Here is a 19,948-nt window from a genome sequence, read left to right as displayed (position 1 = left end):
CGAGGATAGAGCACACTGACCGTCATACCGAGGATAGAGCACACTGACCGTCATACCGAGGATAGAGCACACTGACCGTCATACCGAGGATAGAGCACACTGACCGTCATACCGAGGATAGAGCACACTGACCGTCATACCGAGGATAGAGCACACTGACCGTCATACCGAGGATAGAGCACACTGACCGTCATACCGAGGATAGAGCACACTGACCGTCATACCGAGGATAGAGCACACTGACCGTCATACCGAGGATAGAGCACACTGACCGTCATACCGAGGATAGAGCACACTGACCGTCATACCGAGGATAGAGCACACTGACCGTCATACCGAGGATAGAGCACACTGACCGTCATACCGAGGATAGAGCACACTGACCGTCATACCGAGGATAGAGCACACTGACCGTCATACCGAGGATAGAGCACACTGACCGTCATACTGAGGATAGAGCACACTGACCATCATACTGAGGATAGAGCACACTGACCATCATACTGAGGATAGAGCACACTGACCGTCATACTGAGGATAGAGCACACTGACCGTCATACCGAGGATAGAGCACACTGACCGTCATACCGAGGATAGAGCACACTGACCGTCATACTGAGGATAGAGCACACTGACCATCATACTGAGGATAGAGCACACTGACCGTCATACTGAGGATAGAGCACACTGACATATATAGAAGGTAGAGCACACTGACACATATAGAAGGTAGCGCACACTGACATTATATAGAGGGTAGCGCACACTGACATTATATAGAAGGTAGAGCACACTGACATATATAGAGGCAGGAATTACCTCGAACGTCCCTGGGTTGTTGTTGAGGAGTTGGTAACTGTTGGAGAGATATTGCCACGCACGCGCACGCAGAGAGGATGGGATTCCTTTTCTACATCGCAGCTTCACCTGTACAGGAGACAGAGGAGAGGATGGTGAACTCGGTCCCCGGACTATCCGGATCTGTCCTAGCAGTGTCTGCGCTCCTCTATAGGTGGGTGACATAGCGCTCACCTTCTGGAATCTCCGGATCAGCCATTTGTCCCAATGATTGAACATGTCCAGCCACTTCAACTCCCTCTGCCGGGCGATTTCCACCGAAATGGGGCTCTCGCTGCAAGAGAAAGACCATCACCGTTCTATTTCCACAATCACCGTCCCACTCCCGACCATCACCGGTCTATTTCCACAATCACCGTCCCACTCCCGACCATCACCGTCCCACTCCCGACCATCACCATTCTATTCCCACCATCACCGTCCCACTCCCGACCATCACCGTTCTATTCTCACCATCACCGCCCCACTCCCGACCATCACCGTTCTATTCTCACCATCACCGCCCCACTCCCGACCATCACCGTCCCACTCCCGACCATCACCGTCCCACTCCCGACCATCACCGTCCCACTCCCGACCATCACCATTCTATTCCCACCATCACCGTCCCACTCCCGACCATCACCGTTCTATTCTCACCATCACCGCCCCACTCCCGACCATCACCGTCCCACTCCCGACCATCACCATTCTATTACCACCACCACCGTCCCACTCCTGACCATCACCATCCCACTCCCGACCATCACCGCTCTATTCTCACCATCACCGTCCCACTCCCGACCATCACCGTCCCACTCCCGACCATCACCGTCCCACTCACGACCATCACCGTCCCACTCACGACCATCACCATTCTATTCCCACCATCACCGTCCCACTCCTGACCATCACCGTTCTATTCTCACCATCACCGTCCCACTCTCGACCATCACCGCTCTATTCTCACCATCACCATCCCACTCCCGACCATCACCGCTCTATTCTCACCATCACCGTCCCACTCCCGACCATCACCGTCCCACTCCCGACCATCACCGTTCTATTCTCACCATCACCGCCCCACTCCCGACCATCACCGTCCCACTCCCGACCATCACCATTCTATTACCACCACCACCGTCCCACTCCTGACCATCACCGTTCTATTCTCACCATCACCGTCCCACTCTCGACCATCACCGCTCTATTCTCACCATCACCATCCCACTCCCGACCATCACCGCTCTATTCTCACCATCACCGTCCCACTCCCGACCATCACCGTCCCACTCCCGACCACCACCGTCCCACTCCCGACCACCACCGTCCCACTCCCGACCACCACCGTCGGGACCACCGTCCCACTCCCGACCACCACCGTCCCACTCCCGACCACCACCGTCCCACTCCCGACCACCACCGTCCCACTCCCGACCACCACCGTCCCACTCCCGACCATCACCGTCCCACTCCCGACCATCACCGCTCTATTCTCACCATCACCATCCCACTCCCGACCATCACCGTCCCACTCCCGACCACCACCGTCCCACTCCCGACCACCACCGTCCCACTCCCGACCATCACCATTCTATTCCCACCATCACCGTCCCACTCCTGACCATCACCGCTCTATTCTCACCATCACCATCCCACTCCCGACCATCACCGCTCTATTCTCACCATCACCGTCCCACTCCCGACCATCACCGCTCTATTCTCACCATCACCGTCCCACTCCCGACCATCACCGTCCCACTCCCGACCATCACCGTCCCACTCCCGACCATCACCGTCCCACTCCCGACCATCACCGTCCCACTCCCGACCATCACCGTCCCACTCCCGACCATCACCGTCCCACTCCCGACCATCACCGTCCCACTCTCGACCATCACCGTCCCACTCCCGACCATCACCGTCCCACTCCCGACCATCACCGTCCCACTCCCGACCATCACCGTCCCACTCCCGACCATCACCGTCCCACTCCCGACCATCACCGTTCTATTCTCACCATCACCGTCCCACTCTCGACCATCACCGCTCTATTCTCACCATCACCATCCCACTCTCGACCATCACCGTTCTATTCCCACCATCACCGTCCCAATTTTTGTTTATTAAAAGTCTTGCAATCAATAAGCATAAAATCAATATACATATTTACATGAAAAGGGGGAAAAAATTACATAGCAAATTCTGCTCTCAAACAATGTTTTACAGCAAAAACAAAACTCACATCATGAACATGTCATTACCGGGGAAAATAATCTTAGTAGGACTCACACCACCACACCAGACATCAAACCTGCGAGGTCAAGAAACAAAACCACCCCCATTATGCATGCAGCCCTTCTTCAAAAAGATATTAACCAATAAAGGCTAAGGACGTGAAAGAAATAGCATAGGAAAAAAGCTCCTCACCCAGATGGACAGTTCGAAAAAGTGTATCCAAATCAAAATCCCAACGAGTCGGGTATGCCCCATACGCCCACTCCGCATAACTCATGCAATAGAGAAAGGGGATGCCTAGAGCCTTCCCCACCCTTTTATACACCTCTAGGTTAAAGGGACACTGGAGCAAAAAGGGGTCCATAGACTCCACTTTACCAACACACTCCGCTCTAGGACAATGCCGATCATCCACAGGGCGATGCTTTAGGTTCCCTCTCACATAGAGCCTTCCATGGAAAGCGAGCCAGGCTTGATACCTAAACTTCAAAGGGATTCTTTCCAAGTTAAATGCAACCCCTCCCTCATTACAGGGCCTGGGCAATCCCTTAAGGTCAGCGACACACTGAAAGCAGAGCCCAAAATCCTCTTCTCCAGAAGCTTTCTGGGGAGGGACTTGATATCCCCCACTGTCACCTGCCACTGCCGAAGTATTTTCAGACACGGGGCAACATAAGCTGGAAGCTTGCCATGTCGGACTCTCAGACTTTTCACTGGTCCGCCATCTTCCCAGCATCGCAGAAAAGGCTTAAACCAAGATTGAAAAATACCCACTCATCCCGGCAGGGTCTCTGCTAACATATTACCAAGATTATACTTTAAAAAGAGCAGAGAAAAGAAAACTATAGGGTTGGCCATTACTAGACCACCCGCCTGGACAGGTAAGTTACATTGCGTTTGATCAGGTTCAGCCTATTTCCCCATAATAGTTGGAAAAAGCAGCTGTACACCCTTGCATAGAGAGATTCTGGCAAGATACAGACAAAGCTGACATATAAAAAGATAGGGATCAGGTAAGTTGTAATCAAGTCAACCCTTTCCCTCAAGGAAAGTTTCCATTTCTTCCAGCTTGCTACTTTGGCATTCAACAACCTGCTTTCCCAATTTCGATGACCATAGTCACCAGGACCAAATTTGATGCCCAACACTTTAATTTCCTGCTGGGGCTCTGGGAAGGCATCCGGAAGTTCAAAGCTTTCACCCTCTTCACCCATCCAGAAAACTTCACTCTTTTCATGATTGATTTTAGAGCCAGAAGCCTCAGTGTACTGCTCTATCACAGAGACCACCTCCTGCGCCTCCTCCATCTCAGAGAAAATAACAGACACATCATCGGCATAGGCCACGACCTTCAAAGGTGGCACACCAGCAATGCCCAAAGGCACCCCTCACAACGATCCACCCCCTAACCTTCTTACGAAGGGGTCAATTGCGAATACAAATAGCAGGGGGCTCAAAGGACACCCCTGGCGCACACCAGAGCCAACCTCAAAAGGCCGTCCAACCCAACCATTAACAAGTGGGAAGCTTTCAGCCCCTTTATATAATGTTTTCAGCCAATCTATAAACCTCCCCTGCAGGCCGTATCTACCAAGTAGCAAATACAGGTACTCATGATTGACTCGATCAAAAGCCTTCGCCTGATCCAATGCCAGCAAGTACTTTCTCCATCCAGTAGCCCTGCATCGCTCCAAAGCCTCCCGGACAGTTAAAACTGCTGAAAAGGTACTTCTGCCCTGGACTGAGCAGTGCTGATGATTGGACAACAAATCGCCTGCTACTGACGACAAGCGCCAAAAAAGAATCTTCGCCAAGATCTTTCTATCAACATTGAGAAGACTGATGGGGCGCCAGTTCTCAATTATTGAGGGGTCTTTACCTTTTGACAGAAGAATCACAGCGGATTGCCTCATGGAGGGAGGGAGAGAACCCTCTTCTAAACAGCTGTTATAAACCTCCGCTAAAAAGGGAGCCAGAATGGACTTAAAACACTTGTAAAATTCAGCTGTCAACCCATCTGGCCCAGGCGATTTTTTGGCAGCCAGCTTCTCTATAGCACGAACTACCTCATCCGCTGAAATTGGTTCTGTCAAATCCATCAAAGGCAATGTACCATTTCCCAATCCTGGAGTAGAATCCAGAAAGCTTTCCATCCTGTCCCGACTAAGGTCCTTTCTTCCCAGAAGGTCTGCGTAATATGACCTGAAGATCTCCAGGATCCCTGATCTGGACTTCACCAGGGAACCCGTACTATCCCTCAGACCTATGACCGTCTTAACTGCTATGCCTTGCTTACAGTTCTGGTAAGGATCAGGCGAGTGATATTTCCCGTAATCTCTCTCCAGAACCAAGGAGGCATGCCGGTCGTATTGACACTTCCTAAGAAGAAGCTTTACCTCAGAGATCTCCCTTGGATCTCCTCCATACGAGACAAGACGATCAAGCTTCCTCCGCAAATGCTGATAGGACCCACTACCGACCATCACCGTCCCACTCCCAACAATCATCCTCCCACCATTACCGTCCCACTCCCGAACATAACTGTTCTATTCCCACCATCACCATCCCGACCATCACCGTTCTATTCCCACCGTCCCACTCCCGACCATTACCGTTCTATTCCCACCATCACCGTCCCACTACCGATCATCACCGTTCTATTCCCAACATCACACTACCGACCATCACCGTTCTATTCCCACCATCACACTACCAACCATCACCGTTCTTTTCCCACCATCTCCGTCCCACTCCCAACCATCATGCCGGTAGCCGGACAGTATGTTGTTTACCGGGCGCCCGAGTTCGGCACATCGCGGATCAGGTAGATAGATTATTGGGCGGGACTGGGGATGACCCAGCGGTCATGGTGCATGTGGGCACTAATGACCAAGTAAGAGGAAGGTGGAGGATCCTAAAGAACGATTTCTGGGACTTAGGGAATAGATTGAGGAATAGGACCTCCAAGGTGATTTTCTCTGAAATACTGCCGGTACCTCGAGCCACACAGGAGAGGCAGAAGGAAATTAACAAGTGGCTGAGGAATTGGTGTAGGAAGGAGGGGTTTGGGTTCCTGGGGAACTGGGCTGACTTCTCAGTCGGCTACCGGCTCTTTAGTAAGGACGGCTGCACCTTAATGGGGATGGTACAGCTCTTTTGGGGAGAAAGATGGCCACCAAGTTGGAGGGGCTTTTAAACTAGGAGACGGGGGGGGAGGGCTCAGAGGTAGAGTCAGTCAGGAGGGAGCAAAGGACAGAAGGCAGTATTAGAGACAGCAGCGACAGTAGTTCCATAACGTCAATTGGGGGGTCTGTGCGGGAAAACCTCAGACCAAACAGGAATAAAAATAATCACCATTCACTATCAACTTCCACAAAACTAAAAGGGGTATATGCTAATGCCAGGAGCCTAGCTAATAAAATGGATGAGTTGGAAATGTTAGTACATGAGGACATAGACCTTGTGGGAATAACAGAGACTTCGACCCCTCACATGACTGGCTGGCCAATATCCAAAGGTATTCGGTGTACCGGAAGGACAGGGTAGGAAAAAGAGGGGGAGGGGTATGTCTCTATGTCAAGAATAATGTAAGGGTGATAGAGAGGAGTGACACAATCACAGTTCTATTCCTGACCATCACCGTCCCACTCCCGACCATCATCCTCCCACCAACACCGTCCCACTCCCCACCAACACCGTCCCACTCCCGAACATAATTGTTCTATTCCCGACCATGACCGTCCCACTCCCAACCATGACCGTCCCACTACCGACCATAATTGTTCTATTCCCGACCATCACCGTCCCACTCCCCACCATCACCATTCTATTCCCGACCATCACTGTCCCACTCCCAACCACCACCTTTCTATTCCCGACCATCACTGTCCCACTCCCGACCATCAGCATCCCACCATCACCGTCCCCCTCCCGACCATCACCGTTCTATTCCCGACCATTACCGTCCCACTCCTGACAATCATCCTGCCACCATCACCGTCCCACTCCCGACCATCACCGTCCCACCATCACCATCCCAATCCCCCAGCATCACCGTCCCAATCCCCCAGCATCACCGTCCCAATCCCCCAGCATCATCCACCCACCATCACTGTCCCACTCCTGGCCATCACAGTTCTATTCCCGACCATCACCGTCCCACTCCAAACAATCATCCTCCCACCATCACCGTTCGTCCCATTCCTGACCATCACCGTTCTATTCCCGACCATCACCGTCCCACTCCCAACCATTTCCGTCCCACTCCCAACAATAATCCTCCCACCATCACCGTCCCACTCCCGACCATCAACGTCCCACTCCCCACCATCACCGTTCGTCTCGTTCCTGACAATCACCGTTCTATTCCCGACCATCACCGTCCCACTCCCCACCATCACCGTTCTATTTCTAAACCATCACCGTCCCACTCCCGACCATCACCGTTCTATTCACGACCATCACCGTCCCACTCCCGACCATCACTGTCCCACTCCCGACCATCCCACTCCCAACCATAACCGTCCCACTCCCGACCATAATTGTTCTATTCCCGACCATCACCGTCCCACTACCCACCATCACCGTTCTATTCCCGACCATCACCGTCCCACTCCTGACAATCATCCTGCCACCATCACCGTCCCACTCCCGACCATCACCGTCCCACTCCCCCTGCATCACCGTCCCACTGCCCCAGCATCATCCACCCACCATCACCGTCCAACTCCCGGCCATCACAGTTCTATTCCCGACCATCACCGTCCCACTCCAAACAATCATCCTCCCACCATCACCGTTCGTCCCATTCCTGACCATCACCGTCCCACTACCGACCATCTCCGTCCCACTCCAAACAATCATCCTCCCACCATCACCGTCCCACTCCCGACCATCACCGTTCGTCCCATTCCTGACCATCACCGTTCTATTCCCGACCATCACCGTCCCACTCCTGACAATCATCCTCCCACCATCACCGTCCCACTCCCAACCACCACCTTTCTATTCCTGACCATCACCGTCCCACTCCCAACCATCAGCATCCCACCATCACCGTCCCCCTCCCGACCATCACCGTCCCACTCCCGACCATCAGCATCCCACCATCACCGTCCCACTCCCGACCATCAGCATCCCACTACCCACCATCACCGTCCCCCTCCCCACCATCACCGTCCCACTACCCACCATCACCGTCCCACTACCCACCTCTCCGTTCTATTCCCGACCATCACCGTCCCACTCCTGACAATCATCCTGCCACCATCACGGTCCCACTCCCCATCATCACTGTCCCAATCCCCCAGCATCACCGTCCCAATCCCCCAGCATCACCGTCCCAATCCCCCAGCATCACCGTCCCAATCCCCCAGCATCACCGTCCCAATCCCCCAGCATCACCGTCCCACTCCCCACCATCATCCACCCACCATCACTGTCCCACTCCTGGCCATCAACGTCCCACTCCACACCATCACTGTTCTTCCCGTTCCTTACAATCACCGTTCTATTCCCGACCATCACCGTCCCACTCCCCACCATCACCGTTCTATTCCCGACCATCACCGTTCTATTCCCGACCATCACCGTCCCACTCCCGACCATCAACGTCCCACTCCACACCATCACTGTTCTTCCCGTTCCTTACAATCACCGTTCTATTCCCGACCATCACCGTCCCACTCCCCACCATCACCGTTCTATTCCCGACCATCACCGTTCTATTCACGACCATCACCGTCCCACTCCCGACCATCCCACTCCCAACCATGACCGTCCCACTCTCGACCATAATTGTTCTATTCCCGACCATCACCGTCCCACTACCCACCATCACCGTTCTATTCCCGACCATCACCGTCCCACTCCTGACAATCATCCTGCCGCCATCACCGTCCCACTCCCGACCATCACCGTCCCACTCCCCCAGCATCACCGTCCCACTCCCCCAGCATCATCCACCCACCATCACCGTCCAACTCCCGGCCATCACAGTTCTATTCCCGACCATCACCGTCCCACTCCAAACAATCATCCTCCCACCATCACCGTTCGTCCCATTCCTGACCATCACCGTCCCACTACCGACCATCTCCGTCCCACTCCAAACAATCATCCTCCCACCATCACCGTCCCACTCCCGACCATCACCGTTCGTCCCATTCCTGACCATCACCGTCCCACTACCGACCATCAACGTCCCACTCCCCACCCACCATCACTGTTCTACTCCCGACCATCACCGTCCCACTACCGACCATCTCCGTCCCACTCCAAACAATTATCCTCCCACCATCACCGTCCCACTCCCGACTATCAACGTCCCACTCCCGATCATCACCGTCCCACTACCGACCATCACCGTTCTATTTCTAACCATCACCATCCCACTCCCGACCATCAGGTCTATTCCTGACCATCGCCGTCCCACTCCCGACCATCACAGTTCTATTCCCGACCATCACCGTCCCACTCCCCCACCATCATCCTCCCACCATCACCCTCCTACTCCCGACCATCACAGTTCTATTCCCGACCATCACCGTCCCACTCCCTACCATCGCCGTCCCACTCCCCACCATCACAGTTGACCATCATCGTCCCACTCCCGCCCATCACATCACGGTTCTATTGCTAACCAACATTATCCAAGTCCAGATCCATAACCATCCCAATCCCGACCATCACAGCTCTATACCTAACCATCTACATCCAAATCCTGACATCGCCGTCCCTATCCCGACCACCACTATGCCGCTCCCGACAATCACCGCCCCACTCCCGACCATCGCCATTCTATTCCTGACCACCACTATGCTGCTCCCGACCATCACCGTTCTATTCCTGACCACCACTATGCCACTCCTGACCACCACTATGCCACTCCTGACCACCACCATCCCACTCTCAACCATCCCACCCGACCATCAGCGTTCTATTCCTGACCACCACTATGCCACTCCTGACCACCACTATGCCACTCCTGACCACCACCATCCCACTCTCAACCATCCCACCCGACCATCACCGTTCTATTCCTGACTATAACAGCAAGGAGAGGTGCTTTTGGAGGGGATGGCAGGGTAGCCTCTTGCCTAGGGGCCCTGGATTTTGAAGGGGCTATTTTTGGGAGGTATGAGCCTTGCAAACCCTCAGAGTGGTCTTGCTTCGGATTCAAGTCAATGTCTCCCCAAAACACACAGACTCTGGGAACTAAAGGACCCAGGTACACATTAAGGGCACATGGTTTCTTACCCAGACCCTTTGCTTCCTTCCTTACCCAGACCAGGCCCTCCGCTTCCTTCCTTACCCAGACCAGACCCTCCGCTTCCTTCCTTACCCAGACCAGACCCTCCGCTTCCTTCCTTACCCAGACCCTCCGCTTCCTTCCTTACCCAGACCCTCCGCTTCCTTCCTTACCCAGGCCCTCCGCTTCCTTCCTTACCCAGACCAGGCCCTCCGCTTCCTTCCTTACCCAGACCAGACCCTCCGCTTCCTTCCTTACCCAGACCAGACCCTCCGCTTCCTTCCTTACCCAGACCCTCCGCTTCCTTCCATACCCAGACCAGGCTGTCCGCCTCCTTGCTTACCCAGACCAGGCCCTCTGCTTCCTTCCTTACCCAGACCAGGCCCTCAGCTTCCTTCCCTACCCAGACCAGGCCCTCAGCTTCCTTCCCTACCCAGACCAGGCCCTCAGCTTCCTTCCCTACCCAGACCAGGCCCTCCGCTTCCTTCCCTACCCAGACCAGGCCCTCAGCTTCCTTCCCTACCCAGACCAGGCCCTCAGCTTCCTTCCCTACCCAGACCAGGCCCTCAGCTTCCTTCCCTACCCAGACCAGGCCCTCAGCTTCCTTCCCTACCCAGACCAGGCCCTCAGCTTCCTTCCCTACCCAGACCAGGCCCTCAGCTTCCTTCCCTACCCAGACCAGGCCCTCAGCTTCCTTCCCTACCCAGACCAGGCCCTCAGCTTCCTTCCCTACCCAGACCAGGCCCTCAGCTTCCTTCCCTACCCAGACCAGGCCCTCAGCTTCCTTCCCTACCCAGACCAGGCCCTCAGCTTCCTTCCCTACCCAGACCAGGCCCTCAGCTTCCTTCCCTACCCAGACCAGGCCCTCAGCTTCCTTCCCTACCCAGACCAGGCCCTCAGCTTCCTTCCCTACCCAGACCAGGCCCTCAGCTTCCTTCCCTACCCAGACCAGGCCCTCAGCTTCCTTCCCTACCCAGACCAGGCCCTCAGCTTCCTTCCCTACCCAGACCAGGCCCTCAGCTTCCTTCCCTACCCAGACCAGGCCCTCAGCTTCCTTCCCTACCCAGACCAGGCCCTCAGCTTCCTTCCCTACCCAGACCAGGCCCTCAGCTTCCTTCCCTACCCAGACCAGGCCCTCCGCTTCCTTCCCTACCCAGACCAGGCCCTCCGCTTCCTTCCCTACCCAGACCAGGCCCTCCGCTTCCTTCCCTACCCAGACCAGGCCCTCCGCTTCCTTCCCTACCCAGACCAGGCCCTCCGCTTCCTTCCCTACCCAGACCAGGCCCTCCGCTTCCTTCCCTACCCAGACCAGGCCCTCCGCTTCCTTCCCTACCCAGACCAGGCCCTCCGCTTCCTTCCCTACCCAGACCAGGCCCTCCGCTTCCTTCCCTACCCAGACCAGGCCCTCCGCTTCCTTCCCTACCCAGACCAGGCCCTCCGCTTCCTTCCCTACCCAGACCAGGCCCTCCGCTTCCTTCCCTACCCAGACCAGGCCCTCCGCTTCCTTCCCTACCCAGACCAGGCCCTCAGCTTCCTTCCCTACCCAGACCAGGCCCTCAGCTTCCTTCCCTACCCAGACCAGGCCCTCAGCTTCCTTCCCTACCCAGACCAGGCCCTCAGCTTCCTTCCCTACCCAGACCAGGCCCTCAGCTTCCTTCCCTACCCAGACCAGGCCCTCAGCTTCCTTCCTTACCCAGACCTGACCCTCAGCTTCCTTCCCTACCCAGACCAGGCCCTCAGCTTCCTTCCTTACCCAGACCTGACCCTCAGCTTCCTTCCCTACCCAGACCAGGCCCTCAGCTTCCTTCCTTACCCAGACCTGACCCTCCGCTTCCTTCCCTACCCAGACCAGGCCCTCAGCCCCTTTAATAAGGCGGGTGAGATACCCATACTGACCCGTTGCCGCTGAACTGGTTTCCTCCCAGGAAGCCGTACTTGTCGGTCCTCCGGTAGGGCATGCCGTTGATCTCGGAGTCGGAGCCTAGAGAGCTGGCGTCATCCAGGTGGGTGAGGGACTCCAGTGTGCCGGACATCAGGCTGACAGAGTCCAGGTAGCTGAGTGTGTCGGGGGCGGGGGCCTTGGACCTGAAGCTGGAAAGAGAGGCGGTCTCAAGGCTGAGGGAAGGCTCCTGCTCCCGTATAGAAGGGGCGTGGCCGGGGTAGAGGGAGGATCTGGGTGGAATGGGAAGTGGGGGTTTGGCGGAGATGCTCCTATGAGGACTTGAAGGATCATTGATGCGACTCAGAGAAAGGGATGTCCCCAGCTGGGCGGGAGGTGGACCCGTGGAGGGAGGGGTGCAATTCTGGCCAGGCAAAGCCTTCTTCTCTGAAGTGTCCTGGAGGGTGGAGGAAGCGGGTGGACCAATCACAGCGCCCGGTGGGGGAGCAGTGGAGCTCTGTGAGGAACCATCGGGAAGGGTGATCTCTGGTGGGACTCTAATGTCCGGGGTAGAAGAGTTCTGTGGCGGCTCTGTAGCCGTTGTGCCGGGGGGCTCATTCTGCCCCCCACCTGTTGAATCCTCGGTGGAGGGCGGCTTCTGCGTCACAGGTGGTGGGGGCCCGATTTTCTCAGCCACGGTATCGGGGTCAAACATCACATGGGCCGCCGCAGTCACTTCTACACTGCGCTTATTCAGGAGTGACGCCACGGCGCCCTGAGCCTGCTGTCCGCCATCTTGTGACGTCTCCTGTGTCCCCTTTATTGCCGGATTAACGGACAGTTCAGATGTTCTTTGGCCCTGAGGTGGAACAATGTGTGCCGGCGCGTCCTGCAGGGGCGGTACCCTCTGTGCGACCGTGTGCTCTGCGGGTACCTCCCCCATGGTCTGTATTGCAGTTCCCTCTCCTGGAGGCGGTATGGGGGTGGTTCCCAGTCCAGTGTTACTGTGTGTGGGTGAAGAGGTGGGGCCCCCCAGGATCTCCGGGACCTTTCTTGGCATTACCCACAGAGGTCTTATCACTGGGGCTTTTCTTGGAGAGTCCCTCGGGGGTGGGGTCAGCTCATCATGGGGCGGAGTGCTGACGGTGACCATTGCCTGTCTGTCTGTCGTGGTGTACTGTGGTGGTACGGGCCCCAAATCTGGTACACCATTGGCTGCCCCAGCCGATGGGGGCCCCCAGCTCTTGGTCACTGTGTATTGTGGTGGTACAGGCCTCAGATCTGGCACTCTGGTGGTACTCTCAGGTGCTGGGGGGCCCTGGCTCTCTGGTATGGTGTAATGTGGTGGTAGGGGCCCCAGTTCTGGTCCTCTGATGGTACTCCCAGGCAGTAGAGGCCCCTGGCTCCCAGCTATGGTGTATTGTGACCGTAGGGGCGCCGGATATGGCACAGCGCTGGTACTCCCAGGAAGTAGGGGCCCCTGGTTCTCTGTAACGGCATATTCAGGTTTTAAGGGCCCCGGATCGGGAGTAGCGGTGGTATTTCCAGGTTTTAGGGGCTCTGATTCTTGTACATCGGTGGTATACCCAGGATGTAGGGGCCCGTGGCTCTCAGTAATGGTACACTGGAGTGGTAGGGGCCCCGGATCATACGTAGTGGTGGTATTTCCAGGATGTAGGGAACCCTGGCTCTTGGAAATGATGAAATGTGGTGGCAGGGACCCCGGATCTGACATAGCAATGGTACTCCCAGGTTGTAGGGGCCCCTGGCTTTCAGAAACTGTGTATCGCGGTGGCAGGGACCCCGGATCGGGCGTAGTGGTGGTACTCCCAGCCGGTGGGGGCCCCTGGCTTTCGGAAACGGTGTATTTGGGTGGTAGGGGCCCCTGATTGGGCGTAGCGGTGGTACTCCCAGCCGGTGGGGGCCCCTGGCTCTCAGTAATGGTGTATTTGGGTGGTAGGGGCCCCGGATCTGACATAGCAATGGTACTCCCAGTTGGTGGGGGCCCCTGGCTCTCGGAAACGGTGTATTTGGGTGGTAGGGGCCCCTGATTGGGCATAGCGGTGGTACTCACAGGCGGTGGGGGCCCCTGGCTCTCGGAAACGGTGTATTTGGGTGGTAGGGGCCCCGGATTGGGCGTAACGGTGGTACTCCGAGGCGGTGGGGGCCCCTGGCTCTCAGTAATGGTGTATTTGGGTGGTAGGGGCCCCGGATCAGGCGCAGCAGTGGTACTCCCAGGCGGTGGGGGCCCCTGGCTCTCGGAAATGGTGTATTGCGGTGATAGGGGCCCCGGATCAGGCGTAGCGATGGTACTCCCAGGCGGTGGGGGCCCCGGATCGGGCGTAGCGATGGTACTCCCAGGCGGTGGGGGCCCCGGATCGGGCGTAGCGATGGTACTCCCAGGCGGTGGGGGCCCCTGGCTCTCAGAATCGGTGTATTTGGGTGGTAGGGGCCCCAGATTGGGCGTAGCTGTGGTACTCCCAGGCTTCTCTGTATCCATAGACTGTAATGGAGGGGCCCTCTGATCCCCCAGGCTGGTCTCTTCTGTGGCCCCCGGGCCAGGGAAGGTAATGGTCCGGCCCTCCATGACGATGAGCACTCTCTGGGTGACTGTGGCCCTCTCTGGGGTCCCTGGCTGACCTCCGGGGCTCCTGAGCTCGCTGGGCTCTCTATGGGGCCGGCGCTCCATGGAACCCTTCCGGGGAGGCGGCACAGGCCGGGGACCCGGTGGAGAGGAGCAGGGCCCGGGCGGAGGAGGCTCCATGTCGGGGCTCTGCGGCGCTCACCGGCCCAAATGACAGCAGAGAGAAACCACCAATCCCTGCCGAGCCCTGCCAGAACCTTAGCCAATCAGCGAGCGGCAGGAAGAGGGCGGGGACCGGGATGCAACCAATTAGTGCACAGGACACGTATGGCAGGTGGGATACAAGTGTAACATGAACAGTGATTGGCTAAACAGGGGAAAACCTGACCAATCAGAGACAGGAAGAGTTCAGGGCGCAGAAGGGCGGAGCCCGGAACAAGGAAAAGGAAGTAGCGGTCTCTGAGAAAGGGTGGAGACTCAGCCAATCAGCGCTCAGCACCAGGCCGCCTGACCAATCAGCCTCAGCAGGAGGGACACAGGAGTGAGGTTATTTTCTCTCTCAATAACTTTATTTACAAACCCAAAAGTAAACATAGTGGCTGCCTGTGACTGAAGGCTCGTTCACGCCCTAATATGAACCCCGCCCCTAATTCAACCCTCTCCTCAACTACCAATATATACCCCTCCCCCATTTACCCCTCTCTGCTCCCCAATATATACCCCTCCCCCATTTACCCCTCCCTGCACCCCAATATATACCCCTCCCCCATTTACCCCTCCCTGCACCCCAATATATACCCCTCCCTGCACCCCAATATATACCCCTCCCTGCACCCCATTATATACCCCTCCACCATTTACCCCTCCCTGCACCCCAATATATACCCCTCTCTGCTCCCCAATATATACTCCTTCCCGCACCCCAATATATACCCCTCCCCCATTTACCCCTCTCTGCTCCCCAATATATACCCCTCCCCCATTTACCCCTCCCTGCACCCCAATATATACCCCTCCCCCATTTACCCCTCCCTGCACCCCAATATATACCCCTCCCTGCTCCCCAATATATACCCCTCCCCCATATACCCCTCCCTGCTCCCCAATATATACCCCTCCCCCATATACCCCTCCCTGCTCCCCAATATATACCCCTCCCCCATATACCCCTCCCTGCACCCCAATATATGCCCCTCCCCCATATACCCCTCCCTGCTCCCCAATATATACCCCTCCCTGCACGCCAATATTTATTCCTCCCCATATACCCCTCCCCCATATACTCCTCCCTGCACCCAATATATGCCCCTCCCCCATATACCCCTCCCTGCACCCAATATATGCCCCTCCCCCATATACCCCTCCCTGCTCCCCAATATATACCCCTCCCCATATACCCCTCCCTGCTCCCTAATATATGCCCCTCCCCCATATACCCCTCCCTGCTCCCCAATATATACCCCTCCCTGCACGCCAATATTTATTCCTCCCCATATACCCCTCCCCCATATACTCCTCCCTGCACCCCAATATATACCCCTCCCTGCACCCAATATCTACCCCTCCCCATATACTCCTCCCTGCACCCCAATATATACCCCTCCCCATATACTCCTCCCTGCACCCCAATATATACCCCTCCCCCATATACTCCTCCCTGCACCCCAATATATACCCCTCCCCCATATACTCCTTCCCGCACCCCAATATATACTCCTCCCTATATACCCCTCTCTGCTCCCCAATATTTACCCCCTCCCTGCACGCCAATATTTATTCCTCCCCATATACCCCTCCCTGCACCCTAATATATACCCCTCCAGCCATATACTCCTCCCTGCACCCCAATATATACCCCTCTCTGCTCCCCAATATATACCCCTCCCTGCACCCCAATATATACTCCTCCCTGCACACCAATATATACCCCTCCCCCATATACTCCTCCCTGCCCCCCAATATATACCCCTCCCCATATACTCCTCCCTGCACCCCAATATATGCCCCTCCCCATATACCCCTCCCTGCACCCCAATATATGCCCCTCCCCATATACCCCCATAGGCCCCAACATATACCCCTCCCTACACCCAAATATATACCCCTCCCCCCATCTACCCCAATATATACCCCTCCCCTATATTCCCCATATGGCCTTTAAAAAGTATAAAGTGAAGGGGTCATTGTCAACATTCCAACACTACAAGGAATGTAACAAGAAATGTAAAAACGCAATAATAGGGGCAAAAAGAGACAATCCACCTGAATATATACCCCTTCCCCATCTACTGCTCCCCGAACCCCAATATATACGCCTCCCCCATATACCCCAATATATACCCCTCCTCCATATACTCCTCCCTGCATTCCAATATATACCCCTCCCCATATACCCCTCTCTGCTCCTCAATAAATACCCCACTCCTATATACCCCTCCCTGCACCCCAATATATACCCCTCCCCATATACCCCTCCCTACACCACAATATATACTCCTCCCTATATACCCTTTCCTGACCCCCAATATATACCCCTTCCCCATATACCCCCCATAGGCCCCAACATATACCCCTCCCTACACCCCAATATATACCTCTCCCACATATACTCCATCCTGCACCCCAATATATGTCCCTTCCCCATATACCCCTCCCTGCACCCCAATATATACCTCTCCCACATATACTCCCTCCTGCACCCCAATATATGCCCCTCCCCATATACCCCTCCCTACACCACAATATATACCCCTCCCTTTATACCCTTTCCTGCCCCCCAATACATACCCCTTCCCCATATACCCCCCATAGGCCCTAACATATACCCCTCCCTACACCCCAATATATACCTCTCCCCCATATACTCCCTCCTGCACCCGAATATATGCCCCTCCCCATATACCCCTCCCTACACCACAATATATACCCCTCCCTATATACCCTTTCCTGCCCCCCAATATATACCCCTTCCCCATATACCCCCCCATAGGCCCCAACATATACCCCTCCCTACACCCCAATATATACTTTTTTCCTATATACCCTAATATATACCCCCCATAGACCCCCAACATATACCCCTCCCTGCACCCCAATATATACCCCTCCACCATCTACCCCAATATATACCCCTCTCCTATATTCCCCATATGGCCTTTAAAAAGTATAAAGTGAAGGAAGGGGTCATTGTCAACATTCCAACACTACAAGGAATGCAACAAAAAATGTAAAAACGCAAAATAATAGGAGCAGAAAGAGACCATCCACCCGAATATATACCCCCACCTCATCTACTGCTCCCTGAACCCCAATATATACCCCTCCCCCATATAACCCAATATATACCCCTCCCCCATATACTCCTCCCTGCATTCCAATATATACCCCTCCCCATATACCCCCTCCTGCACCCCAATATATACCCCTCCCACATATACCCCCTCCTGCACACCAATATATGCCCCTCCTAAGAACGCAATAATAGGGGCAGAAAGAGACTACGTGTCGGGGTGCCAGGAAAGCCGACCACATGAAGATACAAGAAAATAAAGCAGTTTATTAGAGCAACAACAATAAACGCACAGCAAATGAGAGGAGCGAAATCAGGAACAGCCGGGGTAAAGTCCAGAAGCGGTAAGTCATCCAAGCCGGGATCGAGTCCAGAGGCGGGTCGTCTGCCGCGACAAGTTGCAGTGACTTTGAAAAGGTTCCTGCACTACATTGATGCGACTTTGAGTCAGAGAGTGTAAAGTCAGATCAAAACTGCACTCAAAGTGGCATCAAAGTCGCACTGCAAAGTTACACTGTAAATCGCGTGACTTTGGCGTCGCACTGGTGGAAACATAGCCTGGGCGACGCCCAGGCAGCAGCCAAGTGATGATGCAATCAGAGTTCATAAGAGGCAGCAATCTGCACATGTCCAAGATGGCTGCCAATAGGAAGGCAAGGTAAGACCTTGACAGTACGCTCCCCTCAACTGCCCCTCCTCCGCGGAGCAAAAGAAAGTTTCTGAGGAAAGCGAGCGTGGAAAGCGCAGAGACGGGCGGGAGCATGAACATCAGTGGAGGGAACCCAGGAGCGCTCCTCAGTACCATAACCCTTCCAGTGCACCAGGAGCGCTCCTCAGGACCATAACCCTTCCAGTGCACCAGGAGTGCGCCTCAGGACCATAACCCTTCCAGTGCACCAGGAGCGCTCCTCAGGACCATAACCCTTCCAGTGCACTAGGAGCGCTCCTCAGGACCATAACCCTTCCAGTGCACTAGGAGCGCTCCTCAGGACCATAACCCTTCCAGTGCACTAGGAGCGCTCCTCAGGACCATAACCCTTCCAGTGCACTAGGAGCGCTCCTCAGGACCATAACCCTTCCAGTGCACCAGGAGCGCTCCTCAGGACCATAACCCTTCCAGTGCACCAGGAGTGCGCCTCAGGACCATAACCCTTCCAGTGCACCAGGAGCGCTCCTCAGGACCATAACCCTTCCAGTGCACCAGGAGCGCTCCTCAGGACCATAACCCTTCCAGTGCACCAGGAGCGCTCCTCAGGACCATAACCCTTCCAGTGCACCAGGAGCACTCCTCAGGACCATAACCCTTCCAGTGCACCAGGAGCACTCCTCAGGACCACAACCCTTCAGTGCACCAGGAGCGCTCCTCAGGATCATAACCCTTCCAGTGCACCAGGAGCACTCCTCAGGACCATAACCCTTCCAGTGCACCAGGAGCGCTCCTCAGGACCATAACCCTTCCAGTGCACCAGGAGTGCGCCTCAGGACCATAACCCTTCCAGTGCACCAGGAGCGCTCCTCAGGACCATAACCCTTCCAGTGCACCAGGAGCGCTCCTCAGGACCATAACCCTTCCAGTGCACCAGGAGCACTCCTCAGGACCACAACCCTTCAGTGCACCAGGAGCGCTCCTCAGGATCATAACCCTTCCAGTGCACCAGGAGCACTCCTCAGGACCATAACCCTTCCAGTGCACCAGGAGCGCTCCTCAGGACCATAACCCTTCCAGTGCACCAGGAGTGCGCCTCAGGACCATAACCCTTCCAGTGCACCAGGAGCGCTCCTCAGGACCATAACCCTTCCAGTGCACCAGGAGCGCTCCTCAGGACCATAACCCTTCCAGTGCACCAGGAGCGCTCCTCAGGACCATAACCC

General features: G+C 55.6%; 1 protein-coding gene across 1 annotated transcript in view; it reads right to left on the bottom strand.

Annotated features, from left to right (window-relative positions):
* TBC1D10B (TBC1 domain family member 10B) overlaps positions 1–13,369 on the bottom strand; it is a 32,818-nt gene extending 19,449 nt beyond the window's left edge. Inside the window, exons 1-3 of the mRNA XM_082262115.1 lie at positions 12,221–13,369; positions 1,033–1,132; positions 820–927 (exon numbers count right to left, since the gene is read on the bottom strand). Coding sequence (XP_082118241.1) covers positions 820–927; positions 1,033–1,132; positions 12,221–13,356 — 1,344 coding nt within the window. The 5' untranslated portion in view covers positions 13,357–13,369. The remainder of the gene's footprint in view (positions 1–819; positions 928–1,032; positions 1,133–12,220) is intronic.
* Between the last annotated feature and the right edge of the window lie 6,579 nt (positions 13,370–19,948).

This window comes from Pelophylax lessonae (genome assembly GCF_965119305.1).
Source record: "Pelophylax lessonae genome assembly, chromosome: 6".
NCBI classification, from domain to species: Eukaryota; Metazoa; Chordata; class Amphibia; order Anura; family Ranidae; genus Pelophylax; species Pelophylax lessonae.
Note: the sequence above shows the minus strand (reverse complement) of the source record. Positions and strands in the feature narration are given on the sequence as shown.